Here is a 22500-nt window from a genome sequence, read left to right on the forward strand (position 1 = left end):
CAATGGCTCAGCAGATCAAACCGTGCAAGCTCCCAAGTATATATATATAGTATGTTACATCATATGCACCAACCAATGGCTCAGCAGATCAAACCGTGCAAGCTCCCAAGTATATATATATATAGTATGTTACATCATATGCACCAACCAATGGCTCAGCAGATCAAACCGTGCAAGCTCCCAAGTATATATATATAGTATGTTACATCATATGCACCAACCAATGGCTCAGCAGATCAAACCGTGCAAGCTCCCAAGTATATATATATATAGTATGTTACATCATATGCACCAACCAATGGCTCAGCAGATCAAACCGTGCAAGCTCCCAAGTATATATATATAGTATGTTACATCATATGCACCAACCAGTGGCTCAGCAGATCAAACCGTGCAAGTTTTCAAGTACATATATAGCATGAGACATAATGTGCACCAACCAATGGCTCTGCAGATCAAAACGATCTAAGTTCCCAAGTATATATATAGTATGTGACATCAAGCAATAGCTCTGTAGATCAAACCGTGCAAATTCCGAAGCATATATATAATATGTGACATCATGCAGGCCAGCCAATGGGCGTGCAGATCAAACCGTGCTAAGTTCCCAGGTATACATATATAAGGCTGCAGCCTTGGGGGCTAGTTGGCCTTTGGGAACCATCCCAGCGCTGACTGTCTTAAAACCCTCGGCCGGCCGAGAGAGTAGGGATGTAACTTGGGCAAGACACTCTCCACTATGATCAAATTCTAGCTCATAATTATAGTCGGGACTGCAGTTACCACCTCTGCTGTTCTGATGGTAACAGTCGAAATATATACATAAAAAAAAAAAAATTATATATAGTATGTAACATCATGTGCACCAACCAATGGCTGTGCAGATCAAAACGTACTAATTTCCCAAGTATATATATATATATATATATATATATATATATATATATATATATATATATATATATATATATATATGTAGTATGTGACATCATGTGCACCAGCCAGTGACTGTGCAGATCTAAAGGTGCTAAGTTCCCAAGTACACACACACACACACACACACACGCACACATATATATATAGACATACATCCATACATACGGCATGTGACATCATATGCACCAACCAATGGGCCGTGCAGATCAAGGAGCTGACGGGGGCGTGCCACAGGAACGGCTGCAGCCACCAGTGGGGGAAAGCGGTGGACCTGCACCGGGACGGAAGGACCATGGAGTACATCAGCATGTGCCAGCTGATGGGGGGCACCGTCTTTCCCCTTGCTGACGACATCCACTGCCACTTCTGAGCTGTGTATGGCGTGTCATTTTTGCCTAAATGCAATTTCTGTTCTTTTCTCTTTTTTTTTCTTTTTTTTTCTTTCTTCTTTCCTGCCTTCCTTTCTTCCTTCTCTCCTTCCCTCCCTCCTTCCGTCCTTCCTTCCTTCCGTCCTTCCTTCTTCCCGTCCTTTCCTTTCTTTCTTTCTTCTTCAAGCGCGTTGGGTTACGCTGCTGGTCAGGCATCTGCTTGGCAGATGTGGTGTAGCGTATATGGTTTTGTCCGAACGCAGTGACGCCTCCTTGAGCTACTGAAACTGAAACTGAAAATCTTTCTTCTTCTTTTCTCCTTTCTTATTTCTTTCTTGGTTTCTTCCCTCCTTCCGTTCTGTTCTTTTCTCTTTTTTCTTCTTCTTTCTAGTGTAGTGTAGTGTAGTGTTGTTAGTGTGTTGTGTTTCAAGTTGTAGTGTAGTGTAGTGTAGTGTAGTGAAGTTTACCGTAGTGTTGTGTTATGAGTGACGAGCGTTGTATCATTGTCCTTCCTTCCCTTCACTTTCTTTTCTTTCGGTTTTTTTTTTCTTTCTTTCTTGAATCTTCGAGTTTAACCGGAGGAGCTCTTTCTTTTCTGTAATAAACGCCTTCATTCAAAAGACAAACAGTTGTGTGTGTGTGTGTGTGTGTGTGTGTGTGTGTGTGTGTGTGTGTGTGTGTGTGTATGTGTGTGTGTGAGAGAGAGAGAGAGAGAGAGAGAGAGAGAGAAGGTTGGACAGAGAGAAAGAGAGAGTCGGGGGAAGAGAGAGAGAGAGAGTGGTTACTGGTAATTTCGCATCTTCTGGAACACCGTCGATGGCTTCCAGAGATATCCGTCTGCCTGGCCTGTCTTTCGAGCAGGCTGTCACACGCACAAGCACGTGCGCACACTCCCCAACCCCACCCCCACTCCCACTCGGACCCCACCCACCACACACTCCACCGCCCACACACACACTCAGGCTGGCTGCACAGTACTCGTCCTGATGATAGTATTGTGTTGTGTTGTATTGTATTGTATTGTATTGTATTGAATTGAATTGCAGCGTACTGCAGTGCCAGTACTGTGTTGTGTTATGTTGTGTCGTGTTGTGTTGTGTTGTGTTGTGTAGTGAAGTTTACCGTAGTGTTGTGTTTTGAGTGACGAGTATTGTATCTTCCAGCAATGCCTTGTGTCTGATCACTGGATGTTGTAGTGTAGTGTAGTGTAGTGTAGTGTAGAGTAGTGTAGTGTAGTGTGTAGTGTAGTGTTGTTAGTGTGTTGTGTTGTGTTTCAAGTTGTAGTGTAGTGTAGTGTAGTGTAGTCTAGTGTAGTGTAGTGATGTTTACCGTAGTGTTGTGTTATGAGTGACGAGCGTTGTATCATACAGCAATGCCTTGTGTTAGACCACTGCATTGTATTGTATTGTATTGTATTGTATTGTATTGTATTGCATTGTATTGTATTGTATTGTATTGTATTGCATTGTATTGTATTGTATTGCATTGCATTGCATTGTATTGTATTGTATTGTATTGCATTGTATTGTATTGCATTGCATTGCATTGTATTGTATTGCATTGCATTGTATTGTATTGTATTGCATTGCATTGCATTGTATTGTATTGTATTGTATTGTATTGTATTGCATTGTATTGTATTGTATTGCATTGTATTGTATTGTATTGTATTGTATTGTATTGCATTGTATTGTATTGTATTGTATTGCATTGCATTGCATTGCATTGCATTGCATTGTATTGTATTGTATTGCATTGCATTGTATTGTATTGTATTGTATTGCATTGTATTGTATTGTATTGTATTGCATTGCATTGTATTGTATTGTATTGTATTGCATTGTATTGTATTGTATTGTATTGTACCGAATCACATTTAATTGTTTTTACGTTTTTTGTTGTTGTTTTTGTTGTTGTTTTGGGGGGTTTTTTTTTTGGCTGCTCCTACTCATTAGCACCACTGATTTAAGAGGCATTGCTCACACATGGCTCCGAACATGCCGTGTCCCCCCATACACAGCTATATCCATATTCGTCTGCCACTCATCCACCCTTCAAAAGCCCTCAATCACTCATTCCCCGACACACACCCCTCACACACTCGCTCGCTCTCTCACTCACTCATTCATCCCACTCCATCATCTCTCACTCACACACACATTCAATCAATCAGTCACCCACCCATCCTACCCTAACTCACCTACTCACTCACTCACTGACTCACTAGCCCTAACCACTTCACTAAGTTATGATAATCATGATATGATAACTTCTTTTTTTTTTAATGTGAATTTATATTACGCCTATTCTCTAAATAGAGCGCTGGGCGCTTTACAAAAAACGGGTACACACACACACACACACACGCGCGTGCACGCACGCACACGCGCTTACTGCACACACATGACACACACTCACACACACACACACACACACACACACACACACACACACACAACATACACACTTACGCACACGCTCTCTCTCTCTCTCTCTCTCTCTCTCTCTCTCTCTCTCACACACACCACCTTACTCACTTAGCCACCTCCTAACTCACTCACATCCTATTCCCCGTCACCCCCACCCCTCACTGACTCCACTAAACTCAGCCTTTACACATTTACCCACTCACTCAGTCACTTACCCCACCCCGTCACCTACTTCACCACCAACCCACAATTAAGAAAGGTTCCAACAATTAAAAAGCACCAAAAAACCCACATCGCAAATGTAAAATCGATGCCAAGTAGTTCAAAAGCTACAGTGATTTAAAACAACAACAACAACAACAAAAACAAGACTGAACTGAACTGTTATTACTCCTTTTTAGACTTATTGCCCTCAACTAAATAATCGTCATATGTTGTTAAAGGTGTTACACACATACATCAACAAGCAATTACAAGTTACATTAAATAAACAGTTACATCTTCACAGCTGCAGTGTCCGTCTCGTGATGCATTACCTCAGACTCAGTTCCTCTGGTCAGAGAGCGCTAGAGGTAAAAAAAAAAAAAAAAGCACCCACGCTGCTTAATCGGGAAAATTAAGATTCTCAATCGGTCAACCTACACCCCCAAGCCCCCATCTCCACTTTTATCTCGCTTATCTCCTATGCACATGTAAATGTCTCTAGAAATTCTGCAGGAAAATTGTTTGTAATGCATGATGCCAGAACTAATAAGCGCAAATTCTCATTTTCTTTCAGAGTCGTTAACCCTGCCTAACTACCTCAATCAGTTAAATTTGCAAAACCTGTGAATGAGTTCAAGAACCTGATTGACAAACTGCCCCAGCTAGAAGAACTATTTTATGGCTATGGATGAGTAGAAACCCCATTAGGCACGACCGACCTACATAAAAACAATCAATACCAAAACCAAGAGGGGACAAATATTAGACCTCGCGATCTAAGTGTAACCAGACACCGTCTCTACTACTACTACTACTACTACTACTACTATTTTCTCTTTGCTGGTTGTTTTCCGTATCCGTATCCGATGCTTGTTTTGGGGGTTATTCTACAAGGGAGGCTACTCTGTGTAATAGCAACGCTGGTAGCAACCAGAACACCTGCTCATTTGCGTTATCATGCCGCGATAGAATAGAATCCATAAACGAAGAATTTGAATTGTCGAAAGGCAACGAAAAACATCTCAATAGTTACAGTAGTTGAAGTATTCATGACATTTTGCTTGTGATACATCTGCTTCTGAAGACATGTAGTTGACGTTTCAGGAGAACAGTGCATACTTTTTAAAGTTTTACTCCTACGCGTGAAGGTGCGCGCACTGGTGTTGTCGAAAGCAGAAATTGAAACAGTGAGGAAAGGGAGGTTGTGTGCAGTTTCTCATCAACAGGATGGCGGGCGCTCAAATGGATCCTAGAAAGTGGCATATGCCAGGATGGAGAATCGAACAAAAGTTTTCACCTGGAGTTTTGATCGGCAACTGGTCGGAAGATCGCCACACAGTAAGTGCCTCTCGATAAGAGTGGGGTCTAGATACTGATCTGACAAGGAGTCAATGTCTCTAATAATAATATTAACCTTCTTTTACTTTGCGGCCGTCCGCCTGTTGAGATTTACGAGTGTAGTATACACTCGACGAACGTAGAATGCAAAACCCTTTATTATATATATATGTATATATATATATATATATATATATATATATATATATATATATATATATATATATGTATATTTAACACGTCTAAATTCATTGATAACTTATATAATGTTGTATGGGATTTATATGGCACCAATAACATTTGAATCAAGAAACAGCAAAGAACCTTCTTCTTCTTTCACTTATGACATGATTTATATCAGCTTATGACAATGTTCACTGAAAATATTAAACATTTAAAATGATGCATATCAGCAGCATCAACAGTATGAAGAGGTATCTGTTTCCCGCATATTTGTACATATATATGCATACACACACTACAAGCACAGTAACACACAGTAACGCATGCAAACACACACTCAAGCATACACACACATACACACACACACACACACACACAAACACACACACACACACGTGTGCACACATGCATCCCTCCCCCAACCCCCACATCACTTAAAGTGGGAAGATGTCAAAGAAAGATCTGACAACACACACACACACACACACACACACAACACACACACACACACACACACACACACACACACACTGACACTCACACATATATGCATACACATACATGAATATAAAATGTGTTCATGTTGAATACTCATAACATATTGTTCATTGCTGTTGTGTCTTTGATTCTGTTCATTGAGTAAGAAGATTATGATACTATAAATGGATTGCTGAATGACATGGAAAGTGAAGATGAGGACTGAGATTGAGACATTATGAATAGACAGACTGTTTAAGAATTGGGAGAGGAAGGTTATTGTGTGTGTGTGTGTGTGTGTGTGTGTGTGAGTGTGTGTTTGTGTGTGGGTGTGTGTGTGGGTGTGCACGTATAATAATGGAGACAGACTCACAGACACACAGAGACAATGATGAAGACAAAGAGGGGAAAAGGGCAGAGAGAGGGAGAGTGAGGAATCAAATTGTCTTCTCTTCTATTTTGGAAAAAAAAAAGAAAAAAAAAAGAGGAAACTGTACATAAATTAAATGTGAACATGGTGATTTCAGTTCTTGAAAGGTGAGTACAAGCACAACAGCACAAACCGTATGGACTTCCGCAACTTTGGAAGCCATCGTCCCGACGTCATCATTCGCCGCAAAGGAGAGCTGCGAAACCAAGGCCTTCCTCCAGAACTGGTCTTCCATCACCACGGCAACAAGTATGCCAGCAATATGGTGTCATGGTACGATGAGGACTACAATGGCAGATGGAAGGAGAGGAAAGTCCCGGAACTTCGAGACTGGAACTCTCACCACCTGGCTTGGATGCCGGAGAAGAACGATCATCCTGTTCAGGGTTAGTCAGTGTTAGCTTTTGTCTTTTTCATCTTGTCTCTTTTTGTTTGTTTGGAGGTATTTGTATTTGTATTTGTATTTCTTTTTATCACATCAGATTTCTCTGAGTGAAATTTGGGCTGCTCTCCCCAGGGAGAGTGCGTCGCTACACTACAGCGCCACCCATTTTTTTTGTATTTTTTCCTGCGTGTAGTTTTATTTGTTTTTCCTATTGAATTGGATTTTTCTACAGAATTTTGCCAGGAACAACCCTTATGTTGCCGTGGGTTCTTTTACGTGCGCTAAATGCATGCTGCACACGGGACCTCGGTTTATCGTCTCATCCGAATGACTAGCATCCAGACCACCACTCAAGGTCTAGTGGAGGGGGAGAAAATATCGGCGGCTGAACAGTGATTCGAACCAGCGCACTCAGATTCTCTCGCTTCCAAGGCGGATGCGTTACCTCTAGGCCATCTTCTTCTTCTGCATTTGTGGGCTGCAACTCCCATGTTCATTTGTATGTAAAGGATTTTACGTGTATGACTGTTTTCACCCTGCCATGTAGGCAGCCACACTCCGCTTTTGGTGGTGTGCATGCTGGGTATATTCTTGTTTCCATAACCCACCGAACGCTGACATGGATTAGAGGATCTTTAACATGCGTATTTGATCTTCTGCTTGCATATACACACAAAGGGGGTTTGGCACTGGCAGGTCTTCACATATGTTGACCTGGGAAATCAGAAAAATCTCACACATGAATATACACACACATACACACACACACGCATGCGCACACACACACACATGTGCGTGCGCGCGCGCGCACACACACACACACACACACACACACACATTCTGTCACTCTCTCGAAAGGACCACACATCACAGCTGGTTTCAATTGTTGATGTCAGTGTAATGGCAGCATGAAAAAAAAGAAAAAGAAAAAAAGTCAGATGAATGCCGCAATGCAAAGTTTCAAACCCCAGCTGGAAGTCCACTTGTCTGAGATCAGTAGATATTCATGAAGTTTACTAACCACCAAAGCATATTCCCTTGTACACCTCACAGGGGGACAGACATAAATGGCATGGCCTAAAACTGTTACCTAAAAAACAACAACAACCCAACATTTATTAAATTGAATAATTATAAATATATGTATATATATATATAACTTGAAACTACTGGTACTACTACTGCTACAACTATTACTACTACTACTAGATACAATAGTCGAGTAGTTAAAATGTTGGACTTTCAATCTGAGGATCCCGAGTTAGAATCTCGGTAACAGCACCTGGTGGATAAAGGGTGGAGATTTTTCTGATCTCCCAGGTCAACATATGTGCATACGTGCTAGTGTCTGAAACCCCTCCATTTGTATATACACATGCAGAAGATCAAATATGCACATTAAAGATCCTGTAATCCATGTCAGCGTTCGTTGGGTTATGGAAACAAGAACATACCCAGCACGCACACCCCTGCTGTGTACATAGTGGGGGTAAATAAACAGAACAGTCATACTTATGAAATGTTACATGTCTGAGTGTGTATGTGTGCGTGAGTGAAATAGGACTGAATGACACAGGAAACGAATGATGAGCGCCCAATGGCAGCCGTCAGTCTGCTCTACCCAGGTAGGCAGCCTGTTGTGGAGTTGACCCCGAGTTTGTAAACACTTAGATCGTGGTCTCTGACCAAGGATAGGTGCTATATAAGTTACCCATATCATATTGCACTAAATCTTGAGTGGAAACAAGCCACCTCCACGTCTAACATTCACGCACATCCACAACACTGAAACAAAGCAATGAAAAAACAACAACAACAACAAAGCTTATACATACATAATTGTAGAAGGCTACAGAAAAACTACATGTATATTAATGTTTCTCACTTTCTGCAGAGCCTGCCACCAACTTTGGCCTGCTGGGTAAACTGAAGAAAGACTGGGCGGAGCAGATCGCCGATGAGACCAGGGGAGACTACTTGTCCACCTACACGGCCAGCTACCAGGACCTGCCGGCTGACCGCATGGTCCAGACGCGCTACGCCACGCCCAAGTCCGACTCCACCACGCTGCACCCGGTCAACAAGACGCTGAAGGATCTTCACCTGCGCAACACTGCCATCATGAAGTCGCCGGAGAAGCTGCCTGCGGAGATGACCAATATTTCGGTGTAAATTCTAGGGGGAAATTTTTTTCATGATCTTTATGATTTTAATCTATTATTATGTGTTTATGTGTGTATGTGTTCCTGATAGCTTTTTGGTTTTTTTTTCCCTTCTTTTTTAAATTCTTGAGGTGAAGCCTTCTTCTTTCCAGTACCCCATCTCCCTATTCCTTCTAACTCTGTTCCAAAGCCCCCAACCCTACCCAGCACTCTAAATTCATTATAAGTAGTATCCATGTTTCGGGGAGTGTCAGTACTAAAATGTGAACACTTTGTGATGCTCTCAGGCATACAGTTTCTTTGTTATCTCCCTTGCACACCCCGCCACTGCCCTTTCCCTTCCTGCCCTGTTTCCCCCCCCCCCCCCATTTTTTTTTTTTTTTTTTTTTTTTAGTTCTACACCTCTGTGCAGTTCTCACTTTTATTATTATTGTTATTATTATGTTTTTTTTACTACATGTATTTTTCACTTCTTCTCTCTCTCCCCATGCCTTCAATGTGATCAATGTTTTCACTGATTGCATAATAACCTGTATTTCAGTCTTCAGCATTGCTGTATGTTTCGTCAATGGCTTGGTAGAAATAGACAACAAATGGTTTGTAACTGGAGACACAAAAAGAGCACAGGCTGTAAATTGGGATCATGCCTCTGTTGTGTAAAACGCTGCAGGTGTTTGATTATCACCTGTTTGTCACCTATCCACAGCATTATTGTGAAATTCACCCACAGCATTACTTTACACATATTCTGTGATAATTTTTATATACGTCCAGCATTGTGTATTTGAATCTTGATTTTGCTGTACTGCCTTTTTTTTTTTTTTTTTCGTGCTTGCTTTACAAGTTCCATTCATTTGATGGTTATACTTAAAAAAAAAATTTCTATACCAGTATGTGATAAATCTGAAGAACTGTTAATGCCTTTTTTTTTTCTTTTCTCTTTTACGTGGGGGATGTTTTCTTTGATTGTAAATCATATGAGCATTTGATTTTTCTGTGATTGAATTTTGTTCCAGAAGTTGTAGCATGTATCGTTTGTTCTTCAGAGAAATAATCAGGGCAATTTTTTTTTTTTACAGTAATGTTCGCACACGCTTACAAACTCTCTGTGCATATCTTTTTTTATTTCTTATATTTTTTTAACAAAGTTTTGACAGAGATATGTGACCCTGTTAGCAGCGGAGGAGAAGAGGAGGAAGAAGAAAAATGTCAGGCCTGAACTTAAAGATTTTTTAATTTTACTGCTACTATTTCATTTCTGAAAAAAAAAGAAGATAGCATTTTGACTTACAGAGTTTACTCACACTACCAAAGTCACACTGCTACCTCTGAGGTAATCAAGACAACGCTTTTCCGTACTGTGTGCTTTAAAAAAATTTTTTTTTTTTTATATGTTTTGTTTTATGGAGAAAAATTGAAAGGGGGGAGAAGTGTGGCTTCTCCCTCAGTGAATGAAGACAGACGAAGTGCAGTCCCTTCCTATGGCAGCCAGATGCCAGATGTATCTTTCATTTTTCTGCTGTGTCCACTGCGATAAGTTTGTCACTTTTATCACATGTCAGTGTGCCCCTTAATGCTTTTTTTTTTTCCTTTTGTTTTCATTCTTTTTTTTTTTATATACTGCTCTCTGTGAATGTTTGTGTGTGTGTGTGTGTGCGGTTTATCATAGCCAACGACATCCCTTGTGTTTCCATGTATATGCCATTTATTTATTTTGGCAGTCATCACTTATTTTGGCTGTGAGATTTTGTTTCTGTTTTGCCAGAAGTTCCACATCACCCCCCCTACAGCCCCCCCCCCAGACCCCCACCCACTCATCGCATTGCAGCCTTGCCCTTAGTTGAGTGTGTGTAGGTATGTGCGTATATGTGAAGGTGCATATATGCACATTGTGCGAATATTGTTCTTACTATTTTCTTACAGCAGCACACCCATCTGAATTTAATCAGAGATTTTCAGCATAAAGTTAAACTCATTTGGGTGTTTATGACTGGCTTTAATAATGTTCACTTTTGAAAAATAGATGAGGATTAAATGTTGATTAACAGTATTACCGTCCACAGCCTGTTTTACCTGTGCTGACGATTCAGAAGCTAGTTTCTGCATGAGGTATTGATTAACAAACGAAGCAGAAACTTGCTAAACTTGTGATATACACATATGATGAATATGTCCCAGTATTAATGATTTTAAATGGAAAAAAAAAGAGAATCAATCTGTTTTGTCTCATCTTTCAACTCCCAAGTATTGTCTGTCTCAGCTTGATCTCATTCCTGCCTACTGAACAGAATGATAGTTTTCACTGTCCGTCTTGTTTATACTTTGATATCTTTATAGAGTATGAGACTGTCACCATATTTTTAGAATGTTTACTTGTTATAAAGACGGTGGTACAATGTTCCCTTTCAGGGGTGGGGAAGGGGGTGGGGTGGGGGGTAACTTCTGCCTCTGATCCATGTGCACTGTTTCGAGATGGTTTGCTTTCAGATCTCCATACAGGCTGAATATTCTATTGATATTTGGTCAGTTGTACTTCAGTTTCGACTCAGATTTTGCTGAAGAAACAGGCATCATCAAGAGGCAGCCTTTCACTGCACTGGTCCACTCATGTGTGAGTACAATTTTTGTGTTAGGACACAGAATTTAAGTTAAAACAGGAGGGTTTCAAACTTTTACTGACTCCAGAATGTAAGTGGTTTAAGAAAAAAGGACTGTTTGTGATGGTGAACTGTGAAAGAAGTATCTGCATTATTATCTAAAATGTTATTTGATCAAATATAACAAAATATAATCTAGAATTATAGAGCACTATAGAAACAAAATTTATTGAAGAAAAATGGTTAGGAAGATGGAGTGTTAAAAGTGATTGCCAATTTTACTTATGTAGATAATACAAACATGGTTACAAAATTAATGCTCATCCACTTCTTAGAGTTGAAGCAGCCAGATTTATAAAGAGGGAAGCAACTCATGTTCAGCTGATAAATTTTCAATGTAAATACAGTAACAAAAAAGAAAAAGAAAAAAAGTCAACTGATCCAATTTACATTAAGAAAGACTGTTTCTTATTCAACAAAAACAGTTAAAAAAAAAAAGATTTAAAAAGAAGAAGAAAAGAAAAAGAATCAGTTGTTAAAAAAAGAAAAAGAAAAAAAGAACATGAAACCTTGCCTACCTTTCTGCCAGACAAAATACTTGTGAAGAACTGAATAGAATGCCATCAGCACCGAAACATTTCTTGCCCCTACTTTAGACAGTGCTCATTGTGATGGCACAAGAAGAGATCATTTTGTGGTTGACTCCAATGGCTATTTACCTGTGTACCAAACTTGTTTTGGCAGTGAGCCTGTCTACCATACACTCGCAAAGTCATGAGAAAAAGTGACAGTGCAGTTGAAGGTTTCATAGCAGTAAAGTCTCTTTCTTGCTTGGACATCTGTATGTTGTTTCACACTCTCTGTTCATCTCTCTTTGTGTATGTGGGGAGTGAATTTGAGCTGGGTATGTTGGTACGTATGTGTGTGAGTGCATGTGTTTGATGTCAGTTTTGAGGTGGTTGTTGTCACTGAATCTGCACAGTTTGCCTTAGTGATAACACTCCCCCCCCCCCCCCCACCCCCCACTACCCCCTCCAACCCACCTCCCATCTTTCATTGTATGTAAATGTATTTTTTCTTCTCACACACTCCGTGTTGAAGTATGATGTTTACAAGACATGCATGTATTTTATGATTTGGTACCAAAGCTGTGATACTGGCTTCAGACTCAGTGTGTTTGCTCATTCACTGTTATGATAAAAACAATATTAATGTTAAGAGTTGAGTGCCTTCACTTGTATAACTAGTTGATTTGCCGTCAAATAGCCCACCACCACAACCATTCGTTCTAAATTGTGGCCACTGTTTTTTTTTGTGTGTTTTTTTTTTTCAGTAACGATGTTATCTGCTCATGTGTAATGTACTTATTTAAAGCAGTTTACAATTTAAGCACAGTGTGAAACCACATGTATTTGATTATTTTTTGAAAGCCAGCATGCGATTTTGAAGCATTTGCTAGAGTTTTGTTCCCTTTGAATTTTAGTATTCAGTCATTTGAATCTTCACTTTGAATGTGAAATTGAAAACATTATCTCATTATCCTTATTGAAAAGTATTTGCTCGTCTCTGTAATTAAAGTTTATTTGAAAGATTTAGGCATTTCAGTGCCTTGCTATTGTTTTTTTTTAAATTTTTATGTTACTGCTTTTTGCTTGTTTTGCATTTTGCTTCTTTTCCTTGTTGTTTTTTTTCCTTGAAAAAAAGAAAGAAAAAAAAGCTCAATTATTTTCTGTACTATGAAACGAGAATCATGTTTTTAAAAAAAAAATGTCCTGTTGTCTCTGTCCTGTCCAGCCACATCACATAACTAAAACAGATAAACAGACAGACAAACGCACAAACAGACACTTCTTTAAGCGCTTTTTTTTTTCTTTTTCAAATTTTCAGCATTTTTCCTATGATTACTGCTTGGTTCTTTTTTTTTTTTCTCACTAAAACTACATTTAATCAGACATAAATTCTTTTCACAATCTGTCTGTCCCGCTTTCCAGAATGGTTTTACAAATCAAGTTAGATGAGAAGAAGTCTTCAAGTCCACATTTATTCATGTTGTATTTTTGTAATATGTGACGAAAGGATATCACCGTACACTGGTTTGTTTTAAAAAGTATGACTGTGATGTGTCAAACTGTCTCCCTGTTTGGATTTTTTTCTTGTAATAATAACACTGATGTGTGATACTGTAAAGAAATAAAGTATATTAAAAAAAAAAAAGTTTTCTACCTGATCTGTATGGTTTCTGTTCTTTTTTTTTATGGAATGTCAGTGTGGGTGTGTGTCTGTGTGTATATGTGTGTGTCTGTGTGTGTGTGTGAGTGTGTGTGTGTGTGTGTCTGTCTGTCTGTCTTGGGGGGGGGGGGGGGTACTATGATGTTTGCGTGAGTTTGCGTGTGTGTGTGTGTGTGTGTGTGTGTGCCAGTGCACACATATGCACGTACACGCATGCATGGTTTTGTATAATTATGAACAATCTTGAATTAAAAAAAAAAAAGAAGAAGAAAAAAGTAAGACGCTGTGTGCTGATTATTAAACAATAAACTCGCAGTAACCTTCAACGCTGAAGCACGGAACAAGGGGTACAAAAAACGTACACACAACGACGACGTCTAGTTGAACGACTTCAGGACGACACTGACGAAGAGTGAACAGCAAGATAAGGCAGACTCCTCATCAGCTGTGTTGTCTCCAGTGACCGACCGCATGATCGGCCCCATTGTCTTGTGGCCCCATAGGAGTCAAGGCCTGTGAGTGAGGCCAGGCTGCGACTTCAAGGGTACACCCACCCACCCACCCACTCTCTCTCTTCTCTCTTTCTCTCTCTCTCACTCGACCCCCCTACCCACTCTCATACACACACACACACACACCCGACCCACCCACCCACTCTCATACACACACACACACACACACACACATGAATCCCCCCTACCCATTCCCCCCCCCTCCCACACACACACACATCCGACCCACCCACCCTCTCTCTCTCTCTCACTCACACACACACACACACACACACACACACACACCCGATCCACCTACCCACTCTCTCTCTCTCTCACACACACACCCGACCCACCTAACCACACACACACCCACACACACACACTCTCACACACACGACCCACCTACCCTCTCTCTCTCTCTCTTTCACCCGACCCCACACCCCCTGCCCCCCCCCCCTCCACACACACACACACACACACGACCCACCTACCCTCTCTCTCTCTCACCCGACCCACCCACCCCCACACACACACACATCCACACACCCACACACCCGTCTAAAAACACTAAAAGTGAATAGACGTTAAACTGAAGAAAACACCCCGCCGACCCACCCACCCACACACATGCGTATGGCATACGCACGTGCACGTGCACTTAAGCGCGCACGCATGTTAATCGGAAGTTTAAGTAAAGAAAAACGAAACCACTTAAACGTTACATGTTATAAGCAATTATCGACCTGGGATGTAATGTCTGGATGTAGTATAGTGCATCCCACATGGAATGATATTTCTGTATTTGTGAATGACGGTTTTCAAAATGGCCACCAAACATGATTAATTTTGTTATAATTATCTCTGGCACTTACTAGAATAAAATGGGAATATTAATGGCTATTTCTATGTTTCTTCGCATATAAAATTCAAATACTCGTATGCAGCCAAAGAAATGATTGGTGAAATGCATTGCACTCTTTTCACCTATTTTATTTAAAAATGAGCCGATCAATGGGCAATGCACCACATTCCTCTAAACTCTTGGCGGTATAGACTTTCCTGATGATTACGTCCTGGCTGATGCAGTCACTTTGTCTGTAAACCCTGTGACTGGAGCATAGAACAATAGTCCATATAACACGTGCGATCTAATAATAATAATGGTACTTTATAGCGCTGAATCTTGTGCATAGACAAATCTAAGCGCTTTCGCACCAGTCATTCTCACGCACGCATAACTCTAAAACTGGAGAAACTAAAGACAAGGAAGAGGCAGGGAAGGGAGGCTATTTTGGGAAGAGGTGGGTTTTAAGGCCAGACTTGAAAGAGCTGAGTGTGGAGACTTGACGAAGCGAAAGAGGAAGTTCATTCCAATTGCAAGGTCCAGAGACAGAGAAAGAACGGCGGCCAACAGTCGAGAGTTTGAATCTGGGTATGCGTAAGTGGAGTGGATCCGAAGCTAGTTGATTCACCTCCCGACGCCAGTCCTGGAGAATCTCCCTTCATGCATGGTGCACTAAAACTGAACTGAACTTCAGACAATCCCACCACCAAGCATTCATTTGGAGCTTCGGGAAAAGAGGCCTGGATGTTCTCTCGTATCTGCCTGTGGTTGTGGACAGTGGCTGGAATCTCAGAGGCGAAAGAGAATGGCCGTGAAGTGTTTAACTCTCTCCATACGAACGGCGAAAGAGACGACGTTAACAGCGTTTCACCCCAATTACCACCATCAAAATATTGCAAGCGGAAGGCTCCTATACTGAAGAGGTGAATGTTGACAAAGAATACCACAATTCTGACGACAGAAGCTAAAGGTTGGGTCATTCAGACACCCACTGGACATCCGAGGGGTCTATGTAGAGGAGAAGAGAGGACTGGCCGTACTGAGTGAGTTAAGCCCTAGCTTTTGGCGAAGCTTACAACATATGCAATACTGTGGTGTTTCATGTGATTTCTTTGAACTTGGTTGTACAGTAGCGTGCCATTGTAAAGTCAGCTGCAGGAATATATGGAATGCGGAATAGTCTGCCAAGCACAAGAACTGACAAGAGACTACAAGTGCAACACTCACTTTCAGGGATTTATGTGCCTAGAGTTCATGACGGTAACTGATCTGGAAAATATCTGTATTGTTAGAAAGTGGAATTCTGAACAGAATGTTGTGCTTGTGCAGTTTGTTCAGACTAAGAGAAGAATTGGCTGTACATTTACATGCACACAACAGATACTTTGGCATGGACAATATTGTGTTCCGTTGCAAATGACAAAATGAATCTTTCATACCAGTGCTCAATATTTTCAGAGTAAAGACGGAATAACATCGTTTTTAGCATCAAACAACGATGTATATCAGATTTTTTTTGTTAGATTTGTGCAGTAAGGTTCATGCACCATGTAAATAGTGAGCATTGTCGCCTTTGAATGTTACTTTTCTGACTAAAATATATTGATATGCAACTGAAGCGATTTTGTGTTCCAAATCCACAGATAATTATAAAAAAAGGGGGATTTGGTACAGTGAAAATGCTTTAGTCCACGAAAATACAACAGAATTTTACAAATATCTGCTCATGGTATGCCCAGATTGGCCGGTGGTCATTTTAAAAACTATAACGGCGGCCAAGATATGAATGGCTTGAATTATATCCACCACAAATACCTGTATACATGCATTCACAGTAGATGATTGCTTCTAACACGTAACGTCTAGCTGGGCTAGACTGTGTGCGTGGAAGGGGAAGCACTCATAAGTCCTTATCTTGAAATTATGTCAGATATAATTATGGTCGAAAATATCACCATTATCAGCATCATCATTGCATCATTATCCTCCCCTCCTCCTCCTCCTTCTTCTAGAAAACAAAGAAGAAGTCCATTCTATCATTATTACCGTCGTTGTCATCGTTTTTTTTCTTCTTCTTCGTTGTTGTTTACGTTGATGCAGTAGTAGAAGCGAAAATCTCAAGGTCCAATAAAATCTTCCAACAGTTAAGCAGGCGATCTGATGCAACCCAACAACACTGGACCATCCAGTTGATTACATATATATATATATATATATATATATATATATATATATATATAATCAAAGAAAAGTACTGATTATTGACCCACAGACAGTTACCGTCATCACATAACAGGTCAGAAATGAGACTGACCTATGTCCGGCGCACCAGATTTTTTTTTTTTTTTTTTTTTTTTGGTTTTGTTTTGTATCTTATCAGATCTGATTGTTATAAAGACACGTGGAGCGGGGACATATCTGCTATTCGTTGTCAGCACGACAGTCGTACGAAGATTAAGATGCAGGCTGTTCTAATTGTTCTCGTCTTCTCCGGAATTGCTGCTGTAAGTTATAATGTTGAAACGTGTGTTTGGCTGATTTTTCTTTCGTTTATTTATTTATTTATTTATTTATTTATCTATTAATTAATTAATTTACTCATTTGTCTAGATGTATTTCATATTTGGTTTGACGGTTGATGAGCTTGGTTGGGTTCCACGAAAGATCTTTACAGCACTAAGTTCGCTTCCTGTTAGGAATTTTTTCCCCAATAGTACGGTAATATTATTGGCCTAGGACAGGTCTTCTAACGCTGAACAAATTCAGCGTTGCCACGATAGCTCATGCAACGCTATCCTGGTCAGTTCCTACCCACCACCTACAGTTTGTGTTATGCGAGCAAAACTTCTACCCCATCCCCTCCCCCGAAAACGAAGTATGACTGCCTACATAACGGAGGTAAAAACGATCATACACGTAAAATCCCGCTCGTGCATACAAGTGAACGTTGGAGTCCGTAGCCCACGAACGAAGAAGGTGTACAATTTCTAAGCTAATGTGTACGCTCTGTACGAACAGTGCGATATCTGGACAACTACAAAATATCCACAATTTGCTGGGGGAAAAAATCCAGTGTCTCCTGCTTTATTAAACATTGGTTGAAAATTGTCGATCAATATATATATATATATATATATATATTTTTTATTTATTTTTTTCACTTCGGTATCTTATTACCACGATACAGCGCTATGGGGATAACTTTTCAGCCTGTCTGTTTGTCTGTGTGTCTGTCTGTCTGTCTGTCTCTCTACTTTTGTCGTGCTGTTATTTTTGTATTGTGTGTTAATCATATTTTACCTGTTTACCAAGAAAGAATGAAAAAAAAGCCTGATGTGTTTATTCCTCCACCACCCCCCCACCCCCTCCTCAAAGCAAATGTTCTCTCTGTCTGTCTCTCCCATCCCCCTTAATGTGTTTATCACTTTTTTCCCCTTAATGCAAAAGTTACGTAGCTATAACACACTGTACGTACGGCGCAATATTTCAGGTGTGTGATTTTTTGTGAGTTTCTCAAATTGACGCAGGTGTCATGTGTGTGCTGTTCTCAGGGGTTCTTCCTCAATCCCAATTATTCTGAGCGCTTCCATGACGTCACCTTTGAGTATCACCCTAACCCGGTAAGTAAAAAAAAAAAAAAAAAACAAAAAAAAACCAACCACACACACACAAAAAAAAAACACAAAAAAAACGCGTGGGCAGAAGATCGCGCAAGACGTTACGAGACGAGACGAGACGAGACTGGGCGAGACGATACACGAGAAGAAACGGGACTAGAAAGGAACAGGGCGAAATTAGATAGGACAGTTTTCAATGAGGACACAACAAGACGAGACGAGACAAGACAAGACAAGACAGGACAGGACGGGACAAGACAAGACATAAAGGAAAAGACCGGACGAGACGAGGCAAAACGATACGAAACAGGACAAGACAGGACAGGGCAGGGCAGGACAGGGCAGGGCAAGGCAGGATAGGACAGGGCAGGGCAGTGCAAGGCAGGATAGGACAGGGCAGGGCAGGGCAGGGCAGGGCGGGGCAGGGCAGGACATGACAGGGCAGGGCAGGGCAGGGTAGGTTCGGTGAAGGTTGCGTTTACGGTTGTCTGTCCGGGTGGGAGGTATGTATATATATATATCCAGCATTCGAAGGGGGAGTCGCGGTGCAACGCGTTCAACCAAGTGACTGGGCTGTATAAGCTGTGTAATGATCGTGGTTTTATGCCCCCCCACCCCCACCCCTGTCCCCCAAGCCCCCCTCCCCCCTACACTCCTCTTGCCCTAGGACACCAGACGGACCTCCCACCCAAAGGCAGACAACCAGGAATCACCCCCTTGAGCAACGCAACCTTTATCAAACGTAGCAAGACCAGAGTCCTAAACAACTGGATCTTAATTAAGGGCTATCTGTCAAAGGGTAGTCAAATTCACTTCTATAGTTCTACAGACATGGTGTTCTTAAGCATGGACATGCGACCCTTACCCTGTGTGTGTGTGTGTGTCCATACTTATGTTGTGGTGTGTGTGTGTGTGTGTGTGTGTGTGTGTGTGTGTGTGTGTGTGTGTTTGTGTGTGTGTGTGTGTGTGTGCGTGCGCACGCGCGCATTTGCACGCTTGTATCATTGTGTGCGCATGTGTAGGTTGCACGCGGGTTTACTGAGCATGGTCCATTCTCCCTCTAGCCTCTTTAACTTTACTATATTCTAATATATATATATATTCTTCTTTGTTTGATTTCGATCTCATTATCTTATTTCAATTTTTAAGGTTAACTTACTCAGTACGGCCAGTCCTCTGTTCTCCTCTACACAGACCCCTCGGATGTCCAGTGGGTGTCTCAATAACCCAACCTTTAGCTTCCGTCGTCAGAAGTGTGGTATTCTTTGTCAACATTTACCTTCTTCAGTATAAGAGCCTTCCGCTTGCAATATTTTGATGGTGGTAATTGGGGTGAAACGCTGTTAACGTCGTCTCTTTCGCCGTTCGTAGGGAGAGAGTTAAGGTTATACACAAACCTAGAATATAGGCTTTCAAGTCCTGATCAGCGTGTTGGGCATATGCAAAGGTCAGAGATTTTCCTTATTTCTTGTTTTTCTTGGTTTTTTGTTTGTTTGTCTGGATGTTTGGGTTTTTTTTTTTTGTTTTTTTTTGGACAACAGGCAGATGTGGTGTAACGTATAATTATGAATCAGTCCGCGCCCTTTGACACCTTGTTGACAGCACGTGATCCTGGTGAGATCGGCCACAGAGTGTTACTTCATCCGTGTGGACGCCCCCATGCTGGAACAGATTAAGGACACCACCAGCCGATATGCTCTGGAGGTGATTTCATTTCATTTCTTTTTATTTTATTTTATATCTTGTCTTTATGTTCTTACATACACACACACACACACACACACATATATATATATATGCATACACACACACACACACATATATATATACCAACATACATACATATATATATATATATTTATATATATATATAGAGATATATATAAGGAGGGAGGTGGCCGAATGGTCAAGACGCTCAAAGAGAGTCCGTGAGGGTCTGGTTTCGATTCCAGCTCTTCGCCCTTTCATCCAATATTTGACCGAAAACTCAAACCGAGCGTCTAGTCATTCGAAAGAGGTCCCATGCACAGCACGCACTTGGCGCACTGAAAAAAGAACCCATGGCAACGAGAGTGTTGTCCTCTGGCAAAAATTCTGTAGAAGAAATCCACTCTTGATAGGTACACAGATATACATATATATATATATATATATATATATATATATATATATATATATATATATATATATATATATATATATATATATATATCTATGCACTGAAAGCCTGACTAAGGCACATTGTTATGCTGACGGTCAGGCATCTGCCTAGCAGATGTGGTGTAGCGGATATGGAATTGTCCGAACGCAGTGACGCCTGCTCTAGAAACTGAAACTGAAACTTAGTCTATTTTATCTTATCTTTATTATATTTAATTTCACTTCATTTTAATGCTGGAACACATCAACGATAGCAGCAGCAGATATGCTCTGTAGGTTATGTTATTTTCATTTCGTTTTATGATATTTTATGACGGGCGCAATAGCCGAGTGGTTAAAGCGTTGGACTTTCAACCTGAGGGTCCCGGGTTCGAATCACGGTGACGCCGCCTGGTGGGTAAAGGGTGGAGATTTTTACGATCTCCCAGGTCAACATATGTGCAGACCTGCTAGTGCCTGAACCCCCTTCGTGTGTATATGCAAGCAGAAGATCAAATACGCTCGTTAAAGATCCTGTAATCCATGTCAGCGTTCGGTGGGTTATGGAAACAAGAAAATACCCAGCATGCACACCCCCGAAAACGGAGTATGGCTGCCTACATGGCGGGGTAAAAACGGTCATACACGTAAAAGCGCACTCGTGTGCATACGAGTGAACGCAGAAGAAGATGATATTTTATTTTTCACCTCTTCTTCTTCTTCTTCTGCGTTCGTGGGCCGCAACCCCTACGTTCACTCGTATGTACACGAGTGGGCTTTTACGTGTGTGACCATTTTTACTCCGCCTTGTAGGCAGCCATACTCCGCTTTCGGGGGGTATTTTTCACCTCAATTAGTGTTATTTTCTGTTTTACATGTTCTTAATCCATTTTATTTTATTTTACTTTGTTTTTCATCTCAGTTAATGTTATTTTCTGTTTTACATGTTCTTAATCCAGTTTATTTTACTTTGTTTTTCACCTCAGTTAATGTTATTTTCTGTTTTACATGTTCTTATTCCAGTTTATTTTACTTTGTTTTGTTCATTTCATCTTACATATCTCATTTGATCTTATTCGTCTTATGAAATGGAATGAACTTGATTTATGAAAGGCACATAAAAAATGCCCACATTATGCGCCACTCTCCTCCCTCCCCACCCTCACCCTACACAGATACACACAGACACACACAGACACACACACACACACACACACACACACACACACACACAAAACAAACAAACAAACAAAACAACAACCAAAAAAAAAAAAAAAAAAAACCCACTCACACACAATCACACACAAACACACTGCAATAACAACGACAACAACAGCAATAATATTAATAGTAGTAGTGCTACTACCACTACTGCTACTAAACACGAATGACAACAACAACAATATTTTGTATTTGTATTTGTACTTCTTTTTATCACAACAGATTTATCTGTGTGAAATTCGGGCTGCTCTCCCCAGGGAGAGCGCGTCGCTACACTACAGCGCTACGCCCCCCCCCCCCCCTTTTTTTTTCCCCCCTGCGTGCAGTTTTTTGTTTTTTGTTTTGTTTTTCCTATCGATTTTTCCATAGAATTTTGCCAGGAACAACCCTTTTGTTGCCGTGGGTTCTTTTACGTGCGCTGAGTGCATGCTCCACACGGGACCTCGG

General features: G+C 40.8%; 3 protein-coding genes across 3 annotated transcripts in view; all 3 read left to right on the forward strand.

Moving 5' to 3' along the window:
• Positions 1-1918, forward strand: part of LOC143288719 (uncharacterized) — a 5906-nt gene extending 3988 nt beyond the window's left edge. Inside the window, exon 4 of the mRNA XM_076597345.1 lies at positions 1142-1918. Coding sequence (XP_076453460.1) covers positions 1142-1306 — 165 coding nt within the window. The 3' untranslated portion in view covers positions 1307-1918. The remainder of the gene's footprint in view (positions 1-1141) is intronic.
• A 3150-nt stretch (positions 1919-5068) lies between these two features.
• LOC143289138 (cilia- and flagella-associated protein 107-like) lies at positions 5069-13725 on the forward strand. Its single transcript, XM_076598022.1, has 3 exons — positions 5069-5275; positions 6463-6751; positions 8645-13725. Exons 1-3 carry the CDS (start codon positions 5165-5167, stop codon positions 8920-8922), a joined length of 678 nt encoding a protein of 225 aa, XP_076454137.1. The 5' UTR covers positions 5069-5164; the 3' UTR covers positions 8923-13725.
• Positions 13726-17535: 3810 nt separating this feature from the next.
• LOC143288720 (uncharacterized) overlaps positions 17536-22500 on the forward strand; it is a 6349-nt gene continuing 1384 nt past the window's right edge. Inside the window, exons 1-3 of the mRNA XM_076597347.1 lie at positions 17536-17580; positions 18628-18696; positions 20296-20397. Coding sequence (XP_076453462.1) covers positions 17536-17580; positions 18628-18696; positions 20296-20397 — 216 coding nt within the window. The remainder of the gene's footprint in view (positions 17581-18627; positions 18697-20295; positions 20398-22500) is intronic.

This window comes from Babylonia areolata, chromosome 13, assembly GCF_041734735.1.
Source record: "Babylonia areolata isolate BAREFJ2019XMU chromosome 13, ASM4173473v1, whole genome shotgun sequence".
Taxonomy (NCBI): domain Eukaryota; kingdom Metazoa; phylum Mollusca; class Gastropoda; order Neogastropoda; family Buccinidae; genus Babylonia; species Babylonia areolata.

What these genes read in the sequence shown, in the direction of transcription:
- LOC143289138 (XM_076598022.1), top strand. Translation starts at nt 5,165, where the DNA reads ATGGCGGGCGCTCAAATGGATCCTAGAAAGTGGCATATGCCAGGATGG. An exon ending in GGTCGGAAGATCGCCACACA is followed by an intron (nt 5,276 to 6,462) that starts GTAAGTGCCTCT and finishes TGGTGATTTCAG; the next exon opens with TTCTTGAAAGGTGAGTACAA. An exon ending in GAACGATCATCCTGTTCAGG is followed by an intron (nt 6,752 to 8,644) that starts GTTAGTCAGTGT and finishes CACTTTCTGCAG; the next exon opens with AGCCTGCCACCAACTTTGGC.